Source organism: Zeus faber, assembly GCF_960531495.2.
Source record: "Zeus faber genome assembly, chromosome: 5".
Classification (NCBI taxonomy): Eukaryota; Metazoa; Chordata; class Actinopteri; order Zeiformes; family Zeidae; genus Zeus; species Zeus faber.
In genome coordinates this window covers 35,722,479-35,738,730 of record NC_137192.1, presented here as the reverse complement: position 1 = coordinate 35,738,730, position 16,252 = coordinate 35,722,479, and the positions used below count along the sequence as shown (strand labels likewise).

The 16,252-nt window shown below is 40.3% G+C and overlaps 2 protein-coding genes across 3 annotated transcripts; one reads left to right on the top strand and one right to left on the bottom strand.

Moving 5' to 3' along the window:
* The first annotated feature begins 2,889 nt into the window (after positions 1-2,889).
* psmf1 (proteasome inhibitor subunit 1) lies at positions 2,890-8,160 on the top strand. 2 transcript variants are annotated; one of them, XM_080000891.1, is made up of 7 exons: positions 2,890-3,076; positions 5,949-6,110; positions 6,295-6,377; positions 6,815-7,021; positions 7,359-7,415; positions 7,545-7,700; positions 7,798-8,160. In XM_080000891.1, the coding sequence occupies exons 1-7, from the start codon at positions 2,948-2,950 to the stop codon at positions 7,847-7,849; spliced, it is 846 nt and encodes a 281-aa protein (XP_079857017.1). In that variant the 5' UTR covers positions 2,890-2,947; the 3' UTR covers positions 7,850-8,160. The 2 variants fall into 2 exon arrangements, with proteins under 2 accessions (XP_079857017.1, XP_079857016.1); XM_080000890.1 differs by having other exon boundaries at positions 6,815-7,033.
* A 3,009-nt stretch (positions 8,161-11,169) lies between these two features.
* tmem74b (transmembrane protein 74B) lies at positions 11,170-13,204 on the bottom strand (the record flags this gene model as incomplete). The annotated part of the gene is made up of 2 exons (XM_080001201.1): positions 11,170-11,763; positions 12,962-13,204. 2 exons carry the CDS (start codon positions 13,202-13,204, stop codon positions 11,170-11,172), a joined length of 837 nt encoding a protein of 278 aa, XP_079857327.1.
* Between the last annotated feature and the right edge of the window lie 3,048 nt (positions 13,205-16,252).

The following is a 16,252-nucleotide window of genomic DNA, read 5'->3' as shown; positions in this document are numbered from 1 at the left end:
ATTATTATTATAAACACTTACATTATTATATTATTATTATTATTATAAACACTTACATTATTATATTATTATTATAAACACTTACATTATTATATTAATATTATAAACACTTACATAATTATATTATTATTATTATTATAAACACTTACATTATTATATTAATATTATTATTATTATAAACAATTATATTATTATTATTATTATAAACACTTACATTATTATATTATTATTATTATTATTATTATAAACACTTACATTATTATATTATTATTATAAACACTTACATTATTATATTATTATTATTATAAACACTTACATTATTATATTAATATTATTATTATTATAAACACTTACATTATTATATTATTATTATTATTATAAACACTTACATTATTATATTATTATTATAAACACTTACATTATTATATTAATATTATTATTATAAACACTTACATTATTATATTAATATTATTATTATTATAAACACTTACATTATTATATTATTATTATTATTATTATAAACACTTACATTATTATATTATTATTATAAACACTTACATTATTATATTAATATTATTATTATTATAAACACTTACATTATTATATTATTATTATTATTATAAACACTTACATTATTATATTATTATTATAAACACTTACATTATTATATTATTATTATTATAAACACTTACATTATTATATTAATATTATTATTATTATAAACACTTACATTATTATATTATTATTATTATTAAAAACACTTACATTATTATATTATTATTATAAACACTTACATTATTATATTAATATTATTATTATAAACACTTACATTATTATATTAATATTATTATTATTATAAACACTTACATTATTATATTATTATTATTATTATTATAAACACTTACATTATTATATTATTATTATAAACACTTACATTATTATATTATTATTATAAACACTTACATTATTATATTAATACTATTATTATTATAAACACTTACATTATTATATTAATATTATTATTATAAACACTTACATTATTATATTATTATTATTATTATAAACACTTACATTATTATATTATTATTATTATTATTATAAACACTTACATTATTATATTATTATTATAAACACTTACATTATTATAAACACTTACATTATTATATTATTATTATAAACACTTACATTATTATATTAATATTATTATTATTATAAACACTTACATTATTATATTATTATTATAAACACTTACATTATTATATTAATATTATTATTATTATAAACACTTACATTATTATATTATTATTATAAACACTTACATTATTATATTAATATTATAAACACTTACATTATTATATTATTATTATTATTATAAACACTTACATTATTATATTATTATTATAAACACTTACATTATTATATTAATATTATAAACACTTACATTATTATATTATTATTATTATTATAAACACTTACATTATTATATTAATATTATTATTATTATAAACACTTACATTATTATATTATTATTATAAACACTTACATTATTATATTAATATTATAAACACTTACATTATTATATTATTATTATTATTATAAACACTTACATTATTATATTAATATTATTATTATTATAAACACTTACATTATTATATTATTATTATTATTATTATAAACACTTACATTATTATATTATTATTATTATTATAAACACATACATTATTATATTATTATTATTATTATAAACACTTACATTATTATATTATTATTATAAACACTTACATTATTATATTATTATTATTATTATAAACACTTACATTATTATATTATTATTATAAACACTTACATTATTATATTAATATTATTATTATTATTATAAACACTTACATTATTATATTATTATTATTATTATTATAAACACTTACATTATTATATTATTATTATTATTATAAACACTTACATTATTATATTATTATTATAAACACTTACATTATTATATTAATATTATTATTATTATTATAAACACTTACATTATTATATTATTATTATTATTATTATAAACACTTACATTATTATATTATTATTATTATTATAAACACTTACATTATTATATTATTATTATTATTATAAACACATACATTATTATATTATTATTATTATTATAAACACTTACATTATTATATTATTATTATAAACACTTACATTATTATATTAATATTATTATTATTATTATAAACACTTACATTATTATATTATTATTATTATTATTATAAACACTTACATTATTATATTATTATTATTATTATAAACACTTACATTATTATATTATTATTATAAACACTTACATTATTATATTAATATTATTATTATTATTATAAACACTTACATTATTATATTATTATTATTATTATTATAAACACTTACATTATTATATTATTATTATTATTATAAACACATACATTATTATATTATTATTATTATTATAAACACTTACATTATTATATTATTATTATAAACACTTACATTATTATATTATTATTATTATTATAAACACTTACATTATTATATTATTATTATTATTATAAACACTTACATTATTATATTATTATTATAAACACTTACATTATTATATTATTATTATTATTATAAACACTTACATTATTATATTATTATTATTATTATAAACACATACATTATTATATTATTATTATTATTATAAACACTTACATTATTATATTAATATTATTATTATTATAAACACATAACACTGTAAGATTTGATCCGCCGCGAAAATGTCGTAAAGACCTGTTCAAATCCCGCCGTTATAACGCGTCATCGACTTTTACTCTGAAAGCCCGTGTTTACAAAGACAACTTCCGCTTTCGTTTCCCCTGAAGCGCAGCTGCGTGAGCGGCTCGTCGTGCGTGTCGTGCGGAGGCTCCGCAACATGGCGGGGCTGGAGGTGGCGTTCGCCTGCTTCCGAGGCGGCATCACGACCCCTCAGGACGCGGTGGTTTGTCTGCTCCACACCGAGTTGATCCGACGGGGATTCAGGTGCGTGGGCGGCGGGGAGCAGGTGAGGAGTTACATAACTTTACATGACATGACATGACGTTCCATGACGTTACATGACGTTACATTACATGACATGACGTTACATTACATGACATGACGTTACATGACGTTACATGACGTTACATGACATGACGTTACATGACGTTACATGACGTTACATGACATGACGTTACATGACGTTACATGACATGACGTTACATTACATGACATGACGTTACATTACATGACGTTACATAACTTTACATGACATGACATGACGTTCCATGACGTTACATGACGTTACATTACATGGAGGAGGCGCAACCACACGACGCGAACACTCCGCTGGTGCGTGACGTACAAGCAACAACATACAACTGACGAGATGACGTTGGATGTTTGTGACGGGGCTTCTATGCGCTTCGCCCTCAACACGTCAATTAAACGGTGCAGTGTGTAGAGTTTACAGAACAGACTTGTCAGAAATGGAATATAAGTATATGTATAATGTCTGTGTGTACGTGTGTATGATCTGTGTACTATATACAGTATGTATGTACGATCCATGTACTGTATACTATGTATGTATCATATATATGTACTATGTATGTATGGTCTATGTACTATGTATGTATGGTCTACGTACTATGTATTTATGATCAAGTTCATGCAAAGCAGGTGTGTGTGTGTGTGTGTGTGTGAAGTGATCCATGTATGTATGATCTATGTTCTAAATACTACGTATATATGGTGTATGTATGTATGTATGATCCATGTATGATGTATGTACTATATACTATGTGTGTATGATGTATGTACTATATTCCAAAGATTGAAGAGGTTTATTCCTCACATACATATACATACTTTAATACACATACATACTTTAATACACATACATACTTTCATACATATATGCAGTGAAATGTCTTTGCAACCGGAGATAATGAACAATATTTACTAAAGCAAACATAATAACTAACCTAGTTCCTACCTAGCAACTAACTGAAACCAACTGATTCCTAAAACCTGATGCACTTAGTGAACAGAATAATATCAATCAAATAAAATACAAATAAAATAAGACTGAAAAAGATCATACAGAGTGGGGTACAAAGCAGAAGGGCAGTTATATGAGTTAGAGTTACTATGTATGTATGAGCTATGTACTATGTATGCATGATCCATGTATGTATGATCTATGTACTATATACTACATATGTATGATCTATGTTATATATAAAATGTATGTATGTATGATCTGTGTATGTATGATGTATTATATACTATGTATGTATGATGTGTGCACTCTATACTATGTATGTATGTATGATCCACGTACGTATGATCTATGTACTTTATACTACGCATGTATGATGTATGTGTGAGCTATGTACCATGTATGTATGATCTATGTACTATACTACGTATCATGTATGTATGATCCACGTATGTATGATCTATGTACTTTATACTACGCATGTATGATGTATGTGCGATCTATGTTCCATGTATGTATGATCTATGTACTATATACTATGTATGTATGATGTATGATGTATGATATATGTACTATGCGTGTTGTTGGCAGTGTGATGCAGCGGCTTGGAACCCAAGACAATAAAGTATATATTGTTTAGTATATATTGTGGGGACGGTACCTCAGGAGGTAGAGCTGGTGGTCTAGTCATCTAAAGGTTGCTGGTTGGATCCCAGGCTCCTCCTGCTAGCATGCTGTAGTGTCCTTGAGCAAGACACTTAACCCCTCATTGCTCCTGATGGCTGCGTCCGTCACTGTTTGAATAATTGTAAGTGGCTTTGGATAAAAGCCTCTGATCAATGCAATGTAATGTAATGTAATATTGTATTATATTATCTTGTACCAGTAATGTATCCTGTGCATAGAATCACGTTTTGTACATCCTGTTTATTTTTACACATTTAACTATTTCAGTTTTGTTATTGCGTGTATTTGCCATTTTTTCATTTTCTTCCTGTTGTTATAATCCATTACCTTATTATTGTTTTCCTGTTTTTTTGACGGTGTATCTTCCTGTTTAATTGACGGTGTACCTTCCTGCGTCTTTGACGGTGTACCTTCCTGTTTAATTGACAGTTCAAGTTCAAGTTCAAGAGATTATTTGTTACATACATATACATACGTTCAGGTGTATATTCCTGTTTAATTGATGGTGTACCTTCCTGTTTAATTGACAGTTCAAGTTCAAGTTCAAGAGATTATTTGTTACATACATATACATACGTTCAGGTGTATCTTCCTGTTTAATTGATGGTGTACCTTCCTGCGTCTTTGACGGTGTACCTTCCTGTTTAATTGACAGTGTACCTTCCTGTTTAATTGACAGTGTATCTTCCTGTTTAATTGACGGTGTACCTTCCTGCGTCTTTGACGGTGTACCTTCCTGTTTAATTGACGGTGTACCTTCCTGTTAAATTGACGGTGTACCTTCCTGTTTAATTGACGGTGTACCTTCCTGTTTAATTGACGGTGTACCTTCCTGCGTCTTTGACGGTGTACCTTCCTGTTTAATTGACAGTGTATCTTCCTGTTTAATTGACGGTGTACCTTCCTGTTTAATTGACGGTGTACCTTCCTGCGTCTTTGACGGTGTACCTTCCTGTTTAATTGACGGTGTACCTTCCTGTTTAATTGACGGTGTACCTTCCTGCGTCTTTGACGGTGTACCTTCCTGTTTAATTGACGGTGTACCTTCCTGCGTCTTTGACGGTGTACCTTCCTGTTTAATTGACGGTGTACCTTCCTGCGTCTTTGACGGTGTACCTTCCTGTTTAATTGACGGTGTACCTTCCTGCGTCTTTGACGGTGTACCTTCCTGTTTAATTGACAGTGTAACTTCCTGTTTCCCCTGCAGCCTCGTGGCGATGACAAGCCGTCTGAGCTGCTGCCCTCTGACTGGAGCAGCAGCAAGGAGGTGTACACGCTGCGTTACCAAGGGAACGGCGGCACGCCCGTCTTGTTGGTGAAGGCCGTCACCGATGACACGTCACCAGCCACGCTGCTCTTCAACCTGGTGGTGAGTCAGCGTATCCCACAATGCACTGAGAGGGCGACATGACCGTAGTATGTAGTAGTACATCGTATGGCTGGGAAGCCATTGATCTATTACTCACATACTAAAGTATTGCAATATACTCACACTTGTATCATGGTAATAAGTAGTATGTGCCATGATGTATCTGTTGTGTGTGTGTGTGTAGAGCACCAGCACGCAGGAGGTGATGGACCTGACGGTGAACCTGGTGGAGCATGTGGACGCTGAGCAGCTACAGGTGTTCGACAGGTCGGTGCCTCAAGGTCATTTTGGCGGGTGGTGGTGTGTGGTGGAGGAAGCTGAACCCAGTGCAGTGTTGGAACTTTAGACTTTTACTCTCAAAGCAAACATCTATGTTTGCTCTGCATTTCTAACACACGTGAAATCCAGGATTTATATTTATGTTCTGATTTCGGGTGGATGGATGGGTGGAGGGATGGGTGGATGCTTATTCATCCCTGGAGTCACAGCAGCTCGCATTAAAAATAGGCAAAAAAAAGAACAACCCTAAAGTTGTCACTGTATGACCTGAACTGACAGGAAGCAGTGGAACGCTGATCAACAACAACAACAACAACAACAACACGTTTCACTGACTTCAGAACAAAGCGCTGAGCAGGTCGTCAAAATGGCTGCTCCCTCTTACCCAGAATGCATCACTCCCGCTGGGGGCGCTTCCCTTGCAGGGTGTTCCGGGACGAGGCCGACCTGGTGAGGCAGGTGCACGCCCGTCTGCTGAGCTTCCCGGGCGGAGCCGCCGAGCCACGGGCGGCGGAGGAGAGGAGGAGCCGCAGGGAGGAGGAGGAGGTGGAGGAGGAGCGGAGGAGACGGAGAAGAGAGGACAGAGACCCCCTCCGCCTCCCCCCCAGACACCCCAACATGCAGCCGCACTGGTGGGTGGGTGGGTTGGTGGGTGGGTGGGTAGGTAGGTTGATGGGTGCATGGATGGATGGATGCAGGGATGATGGATGGGTGGAGAGGTAGGTGGAGGGTGGATGGATGGAGAGGTAGGTGGAGGGTAGTTACAGCTGCTGAGCTCAGAACGTGGACGACAGTAAAGTTGTAAGAAATAGAAACACTGAGTTCAACTCAGTATCAACAACTTCAAATGCAGGAAGAACTGTACGTGGTAATCTTCCATGTACATGAAGTACACATGAGATGTACTGTAGTTCTGAATGTAGCTGCATTTTAAAGGAAGCGTCTTGTTTTGATGTTTTTGTTTTTTAGGAACGACCCGATGGTTCCTCCATTTTCAGTTGGGGGGGCAGATCTGGATCCATTTGGGTGAGTGTCACACCGCACACAGGAAGTACACCACCGCACACAGGAAGTACACTGGCATGACACTGTCACTCATGTATTTCAAGCAGTAAAACTGAATTAAATGTATCACACCCCCCCCCCCCCCCCCAGCTCTCACGGTGGGGGGGGAATGATCCTGGACCCCCTCCGCTCCGGGTTTCCTCGCTCCGGGTTCGACCCGTCCAGCGGCATCCCGGGCATCCTCCCTCCAGGGGCCGTTCCCCCCGGGGCCCGGTTCGACCCCTTCGGCCCCGTGGGACGCCCGGGGTGAGTACACGGGAAGTACACAGGAAGTACACGAGAAGTAGACAGGAAGTACACAGAAAATAACGTGTGTGTGTGTGTGTGTGTGTGTGTTTTCCAGACCGGACCCTGACCACCTGCCGCCCCCGGGTTATGACGACATGTTCATGTGAACCAGTGCAGCACTTCCTGTACAGTTTGACCCCCCTCAAGGCGGAGACATACTAACAAAGAAGTAGTTTGACCAAAAAGACTCAAGAACAAGATAAAAACTGATTGACGTGGTGATGTGTGTTCTCAGCGCAAGCCCCAGAGGCCAAATTTGCCCTTTATCTTTTTCTCACTCTGAGAGCTCCCCTTTGGCAGGGGACGGCCTCAACCTCCTTCTCAGCTTGTTTTTTTTGAAGCCGCAACATTGGGAGCATTGCTTTGTGTATTTTTCTCGCTATTCTATATACTTTCAATAAATGACATTGAGATTGGTTTCACAGTTTTGTCTTGAAATGTATCGCTGCTTCTCACGACCTTGCTGACGTTTATATTTTTCCACACTTGATACTTTCAGTTGACACCACAGTGAGTAGATAGTTCAGTAGAATAAGGAATGCAGAACTTCCATTTCCACTGAAATTATATTCCATCAATCTTTCACTTCTACCACCGTGCTTGGTGATAAGTGATATCAACGAGCCTGGAAAGACGTCCTCTAAAGAAAAGGCTGCTCAGCGTACGGAAGAAACTACCGACGACAAAAACGAACAATCAAATTATTTGAGTCAACTCCTCCAGCTTCTGGGGACGGCCCGGTTGTGCAGGGTGCATGGTGCAGGGAGCGGGGTGCAGGGTGTAGGGTGCATGGTGCAGGGTGTAGGGTGCATGGTGCATGGTGCAGGGAGCGTGGTGCAGGGTGTAGGGTGCATGGTGCAGGGAGCGTGGTGCAGGGTGGTCCTGAAGGGGCTGAAGGTAAAAAGGTGTAGGGCACTGATGTAACCTCGGCATCTCCTTGGAAATCTTAAACTCCGGTCAACACTCGCACTAAACAACCAACACGCCTGTCTACGGAGAGGTGGAGAAGACATTTGACTAAGGGCAGGAGTGTGTGGAGGCAGAAGGAGCTGCCGCTGTAACGCTTCGCCCCCCCCCTTAGATCTTGCAACACAACAGCTCGTTTCCATCAAGGAGCTTTTTTAACCTGGTGCCGCTAAAATGAACAAAGTAGGAAGGAGTTAAAAAGTGAAAACAAAGAGACTCAGAGGAGCCTTCAGGGCGGATGCTCCCTCGTCTCCACCCAAGGACGTTTTGTGACACCTGAGAGCGCCGCCGGCCGAGTATAAATAGTTTCCATGGCAACCGAGCCGGCAACCGAGCCGCCACCCGCCCTCCCCCGACGGCGGAATGGAGACATTGATTTCCTCTGGACCCCCTGCGTCTTGAGGACGGTGGAGGTGCTCCCACGCCCGGGCTCCTCGCGCGGAAACTCAATTCTGTTTGTGTTGTTTTCACCTCTACTTCCAAGTACAAGCATCAGTTTCCTGCTTCCTGTTTGTCTGGAGGTGGAACAGATGACGCTCGACCTTCACCTGCTTTATTGACGCTTTCACCACTTTCCCCCATCACCAGAAACAAACGTTCCACTCAGAGAGGAACGTGATGTCAACAACAACAACATCAATATCCACAATCCACACGCAACAGCGACCTCCGCGCTTCAGAGACGGTGACATGACGGCTCATGAGGCGCGAGGCGGCGCTCCAGTTGCTACAACATCAGCGGTTGCCGTGGGCGAACGGGTTGGAATGGGTTCGTTCCGTTCTCAACCATCCTGACGCCGTCGGCAACCGACAGCTGATGCGTGGTTGGCAACTGGGCAACGATGGGATGTGAACACTAAGTGGGATCTGTGAAGAGGTTGGTGGTCCGGTTCAACAGACAAACAAAGAAAGAAACATTTCCTGCTCAGTTTCAACTGGTTTCCAGACTGAGCTGAAGAATTTACTTCACATTCCAAGAAACAACAGCAGGACGTGTGTGTGTGTGTTGCATTGATCTAGCTTGGCTCAGTGCATGTGAGGCTACATAAGTGGAAGCTTTGCAGCTCCACCATAAAAACCTTACGTACATTTTATATATACTGTATGTATATATATATGTATATATATATATATATATATATATATATATATATATAATAATATACATATGTAATATACATATATACTATAATAATATACACATATACTATAATAATAAACACATACTATAATAATATACATATATACTATAATAATATACATATATAACATAATATATATATACTATAATAATATACACATATACTATAATAATATACATATATATATTTTAATAATATACACATATAATATAATAATATACATATATTGTATAATATCCAGGTTTACGGTGTTAAGGCAGATTGTTTCCAACACAACGCTAAGTTTATATACTTTACAAACAATACCAGGAAATGCAGTTAAAGGTCCATTCCCCCGGGACTGGCTATGAACTGGAAACCCCAGTCTGGTTCTCAGGAGCTAGGCTAGCTGATCCCATCTGCAGCCATGTGTTGAGCTAACACAGTTAGCATGGAGCCTCTGTAGCGGACTCACTGGGATGGAGCCGGGGTCCGCCCTCCCAAGAAAAACCTCAAGAGACGACCGCCGCCGCAGCTCTTCCAAGAGGCCTCTTCACGACATCCTGGCGCCGTGGCGACCAGAAGCTCCATGTGGGGTTGGAGGCTGGAGGGCGTGGCTCTGGTACTGAGCAGGAAGCAGCTGGAGCCTCCTGTTGTTCTGACCGTTCCTTCGCCGCTCGATCCGTTTGGGCACAACGTTGCCGTCGGGCTTTGGGCGTCGGCCTGTCGCGTGTGGCTCGTGCCAATTTTTGCAATGTGTCTGATTTCGAGTTTTTGTCGCTATGACGACGATCGGGACGTCTCCCGGACGCTACATTCAGATGTCCGACGTGGAAGTTTGGAAAGCGTTCACTGGACGGGGCCATTTGGACGAGCCTAAGCCAAGGTGAGCGGAGTGGAGGTCGGCTATGCTAACGTGACTGCTTTGTTATTTATTGATTCCATCTTGGCCCCTGGGGGCCCCCCGTCACCAAAACAACAAAGTAACTCCCAAAGTCTTCTAGTGCATTAAAGTCCACTGGACACCAAACGTGAACATATCCGGCGTCTCTTTCTCAGTGTGAGCGCTAGCAGTTAGCGGTGAGCAGCCAGCTAGCTAGCTAACAGTGTGCTTTTTCTCTGACTGATCAGAAGTTTAACATTCAGTCCTGACGTGTGCTCCTCCTTTGATCGATCGATTGGTTAAATAACTGATCTGATTGATGTGATCAGTCCTGGGGTTTGGAGTCGGAGCCTCTGAACGGGTCGGGTCTTGTGCCGTGGTCGTGTTTCCTTCTCTCTGGGGCTCCTACTTCCTGTCACACACGCCGTTTTGGATCCGCCCTCACGGCCAGTGGGATCTAAACGCAGGCCGCCGTCGCCCGCCGGGCGGGGCTTTCCCTTTCTGCCGCGTGCGCCGCGTCCGGGGACGGGGCGGTTCCGGGCCGCACCCCGTCCCCCGCCTCCCCCGCCGCCAGCTGCTTCAGCCGAAGGTTGACGGAGCCGTACGTCCTCTTGGGTCGCACGAAGGCGGCGCGGCGCCGGTACGCCGGCACGTCGCCACGGCAGACGGACGCCATGAGCAGCAGCGAGAGCTGCATGGCGCCCAGTGTCAGCAGCCCCAGCCCCGCGATGATGCAGCGGTCCAGGTGCGAGCCCAGACGGGCGTAGTACAGCTCCAGCCGCTCCATCTGCCGCGCCGACACGGCGGCGGGGTCTGCCGCCTCCCGGGCCTCGCGGGGGACGGCGTAGGCCACGACCACCAGCGTGATGCCGCTCACCAGGAGGACCAGCGCCAGTGCCAGGCCGAAGTCGGCCGGGCGACGGGCGGGGCTGCGGGCGGCGTTGTCCGCCTCCCCTCCTCCTCCTCCTCCTCCGCCCCCGGAATCCTCGTCCTCATCGTCGTCATACGAGTGCGAGGGGAGCGGGTTCGGCGCCACCTGCGACGCCCCCACCTGCAGGAGAGGAAGAACAACACGTGGTTCAGAAACATGGATAATAAAACAATAATATCTGAACCTCAAAACCCTTGTTTCTGCCCATGTTCACAGGAGCTAGGCTAGCTGAACCCATCCGCAGCCTTGCATCGCGCTAACACAGTTAGCATGTAGCCTGACGTCCATACTGGATCTGGCATCGAACAAACATATGCCCAATACGTTTACCAATAATATACACAATGGTCCAACCCAGTTGGGCTCCACCCATCTATCATACACCCATCATATCCTCCATCTGTATATTTATTCTGTTCAGGAAACTGAATTCCATACCCAACTACAACTGCAGCTACTTCTAATACTGCTAATACTAGTACTACTAACCACTCATTAAATACATGCCAGTACTACTAACCACTCATAATATACTATATACTACTAATACGGATGAAAACATGCTGCTTCATCTTCTACAACCGGGTTTTTCCTACTGAATGAAACACCCAGTATGAGCACCTACAAATATACTACTACAAATATAAAAACACTACTACTGCTAATACTGCTAATACTAACTCTAATAAATATAGCTGCAGGCAGCAATACACGGGGTCCAGTTTAGTCGTGTTAAGTACTTGTACGTTACAGTTTTCCGGGTTCTCTGAAACGGAGCACGAACTACAATTTCCCGAGTTTACATTGAACGCTGCGCAGGCTGCTCCGGTCTCCCAGAGATGTAAAGCAGACTTCTATAACGTCGGTTCATGATGTCACAAGTGGAAGTTCCCAACAACACGCTTCCATTCAAACAGATTCAACACTGCATGTCCCTTGCAGACATCATCATCCACTTTTTTAACCTTTGGGACTAAAGTAAAACGGACACGATTCAAACCTGTTGATCTGGAGCGGCGAGCCATCTCCATGTGTGAGGTCACAAACACGGAGGGACACGGCACCGCATCTATCACCGGGATGGATGCGAATATATTGTGGTCCGGACGCCTATAATATGAAGCAGGAGGCACTAAGGGCTGAGGCAGACATGGGACTCAAACGCATCGTCTGCTGCTGCCGCACACTGAGGAGGCTGCTCTGAGAACACTCAGTCCAGAGCGTCGCCAAACAAGAGGCCTGGTGGCCTGAGAGGCGTTCAAGTCACAGTAAGTTAATTCAAAACTAAGACAGACAGACAGACAGACAGACAGACTACCTCGTTGTGGACCGGGCCTGGTGACTTCCTGTCACTCTGCTCCTCATCCTGCTGGTACGAGGCGTTTTCAAAGCCATGGGCGGTGGACCCCGGCAAGGCCGCGGACCGGGGTACAGTGACCGATGCCGAGAAGGCGGAGGGGCCGGCGCACGGCAGCCAGGGCTCGTGGGCGGAGCTTCCCCGGACCCCGGCCCCGTCCTTCCCGAGCTCCTGGAGCTCTACGGCGTTAAAGGCTGATTCCATGTAGGTCCCAGTGTGAGCTCATGACGATGAGGCCACGCCCACCTCCATCTCCTGAAGGATGGAAAGAAACACAACTCACATATCATTTGTGTTTACAATTTTATAACCATGCAATAGTCATATAATTACCATATTTAACCATTTTCTATTTTGATTTATCTCGTTGAGATTCCACTCCAGTCCAATAGCAGCTGTCAAGGGAGGCGGGGCATATGAGGCATCAGGTGAAGGGTGAGTTGTTGAAGTTGATGTGTTGAAGCAGCGTAAGGATCTGAGCCACTTTGACAAGGAGCACATTGTGATGCTGGACGACTGGGTCAGAGCATCTCCACAAGCACAGGTCTTGTGGCTGTTCCCGCTCTGCAGTGGTTACTACCAAAAGTGTCCAAGGAAGGACGAGCGCTGGACCGGTGACAGGGTCACGGGGCCCAAGGCTCATGATGCACGTGGGGAGTGAAGTCTAGTCCGTCTGGTTCGATGCCACAGTAGAACTACTGCAGCACAAAGTGTTGAAACAGTGAATGTTGCTGTGATAGAAAGGTGTAGAACACACAGTGCATGGCAGCTTGCTGCGTATGGGAGCTCACAGTGTCCACGCTGACCCCTGTCCACCCCTGAAAGCACCTACAATGGACACATGAGCATCACAACTGGAACATGGAGCAATGGAAGAAGGTGGAGGTCTGATGAATCACCTTTTCTTCTACATCATGTGGATGGGTGGGGTTAGGGTCTGATCCCATGGAGCATCTGTGGGATGTGCTGGAACAACAAGCTTGATCCATGAGGGCTCCACCTCCGCCCTGCAGGACTTAAAGGGTCTGCTGCTAATGTCTTGGTCCAGACACCACAGAACCCCTTCAGAGTCTGATGGAGTCCACACCTCCACCTCACAGCTGTTTTGGGGACATGAGGGGGAACTATACAGTACACACACACACACACACACATATATATATATATATATATATATATATATATATATATATATATATATATATATATATATATATATATACACACACAGATTTTCTATACTGTGCATATGTAGAATACATACATATCTGTCTGTGTGTATACCTGCATACATATAATATGCATGCCAATATATGCATGTTTATATATATATATATATATATATATATACACACATGTATGGCATAAGTAGAAATATAAAAACCACAAAAATAAATCAACATTAATGGGATAAATCCCTTTTTATCGCCTACACATCTTGATAATAAAGCCTGAGTAACAGCCCAGTGACCTTGCTGCTCGTCATGATTCCATCTCAGACTGAAGCAGAAGATAAAACCCGATGAAACCTGATCAGCACATCAACATGAGCCTCCACCCGGGAGGACGAAGGACGGAGGGATGGAGGCTGAAGATAGACCACGGATCTGGGTCAGAAAACACCGGAATATAAAGCTGCATCCGAGAGCGAGCTCCACATCAAATCATATTTGAAATCATCTGGAATCATGGTTGATAATCGGATGTTTCACACATGGTGGTGTTTGTTCTCTTACCGGTGCTGGTGCTCTGGTGGAGTGCAGGATGCAGAGATGGAGGCTGTTGCGAGGGAGAGATGAGAGGGGGATGGAGGGAGGGGTGGAGGGGGTTAGAGAGGGATGAGAGGGGGATGAAGGGAGGGGTGAGAGGGGGGTGGAGGGCGGCATGCGCAGCTAGAGCCGTGGTGTCAGGGGTGGTGTCTGCATCCCCCCACCCCCCTGGTGACTGGAGGGGTTAAAGGAATGTTCCACTAAAAAGCAGCTTCGACACTAAACAGATGGAGATATAAGACTATATCAATATAATATATTAATAGATATATCAATATATGTATTATATTTATATATTCTATACAAACAGATAGCAGCCTTTAAGAAGGCAATTAGAATAACACATTGAAAAAAAATCGAAATACAATGAACATAAAAATATAGAAAAAAAATATGCAATACATCTTAAAGATTAGCAATATACATCAACATAAATGAAATGAAAAACATGTATATTTATTACATAAATATTTAAAAAATAAATGGAAGCCTAAAATTCAACAAAAAGCAAGAAATAGCAAATGTATAAAATACACATTAAACAAGACAAACATATTTGGAATACCTTATAATTAACTAGTAGAAGATTCAAGAGGTTATTTGTCACATACACTTACATACCTTCATACATATATGCAGTGAAATGTCATGACACCCGGTGATTACGCACAATAAGCTCGAAAAATACTCAAATGTGCGCAATGAACAATAATCAATAACAATAACCCAAATAAGTCTCGAAAATGAACCAGAAAAATAAACCTTAAAATAAACAATGATGAATTAATATTGGGCTGTTATTATTTATTTGTTTTTTGTTGGTGTTTTGGGAGGCGTGGCTGACAGGCTGCATGGAGCTCTGGCGCCACCCTGCGGCAGCACGCAGCCACTGCAGCAGGGAATCCAGGGGCTCGATGGAGGCAAACACTCAGTGAGACAGTGAAAGAGTGAGACAGGCCTTCATGTCCACAGAGCAACGTCGCACAAACACAACAGCTCAATGTGAACTTGAATTTATTTGTCGATTTCAGTCGGAGGCCGAGGAGTCTCCGAAAAAAAGACAGTATGAGAAGTGGAAGTGGGATGGAGGGTGAATTGACTAGTTGTCTACTCGTCTCCACGTTTCCATATCATATTTAGGAAGCAGCCGTGTATTAAAGGTGCAGTGTGTAGAATTGAGTGCCACCTAGTGGCGAGGTTGCAAACTCCAACCAACTGAACACCCCTCCCAAACATGGTGGTGCAACATGGCCGCCTCCGTCGAGCGTACTCCGTGTGGATAAAAACGGCTCCTTCTACGGTAACGAAAACACAACGATTCTTATGTTCATGGGGTTATATATTAATTAAAACATACTTGTGAATATTATATTCCATTTCTGACAAGTCTGTTCTGTAAACTCTACACACTGCACCTTTAAGGGATAATGTGCAGCCAGACGGTCATTACCACATTTTTATTTATTGTAAATTAATTCCCATG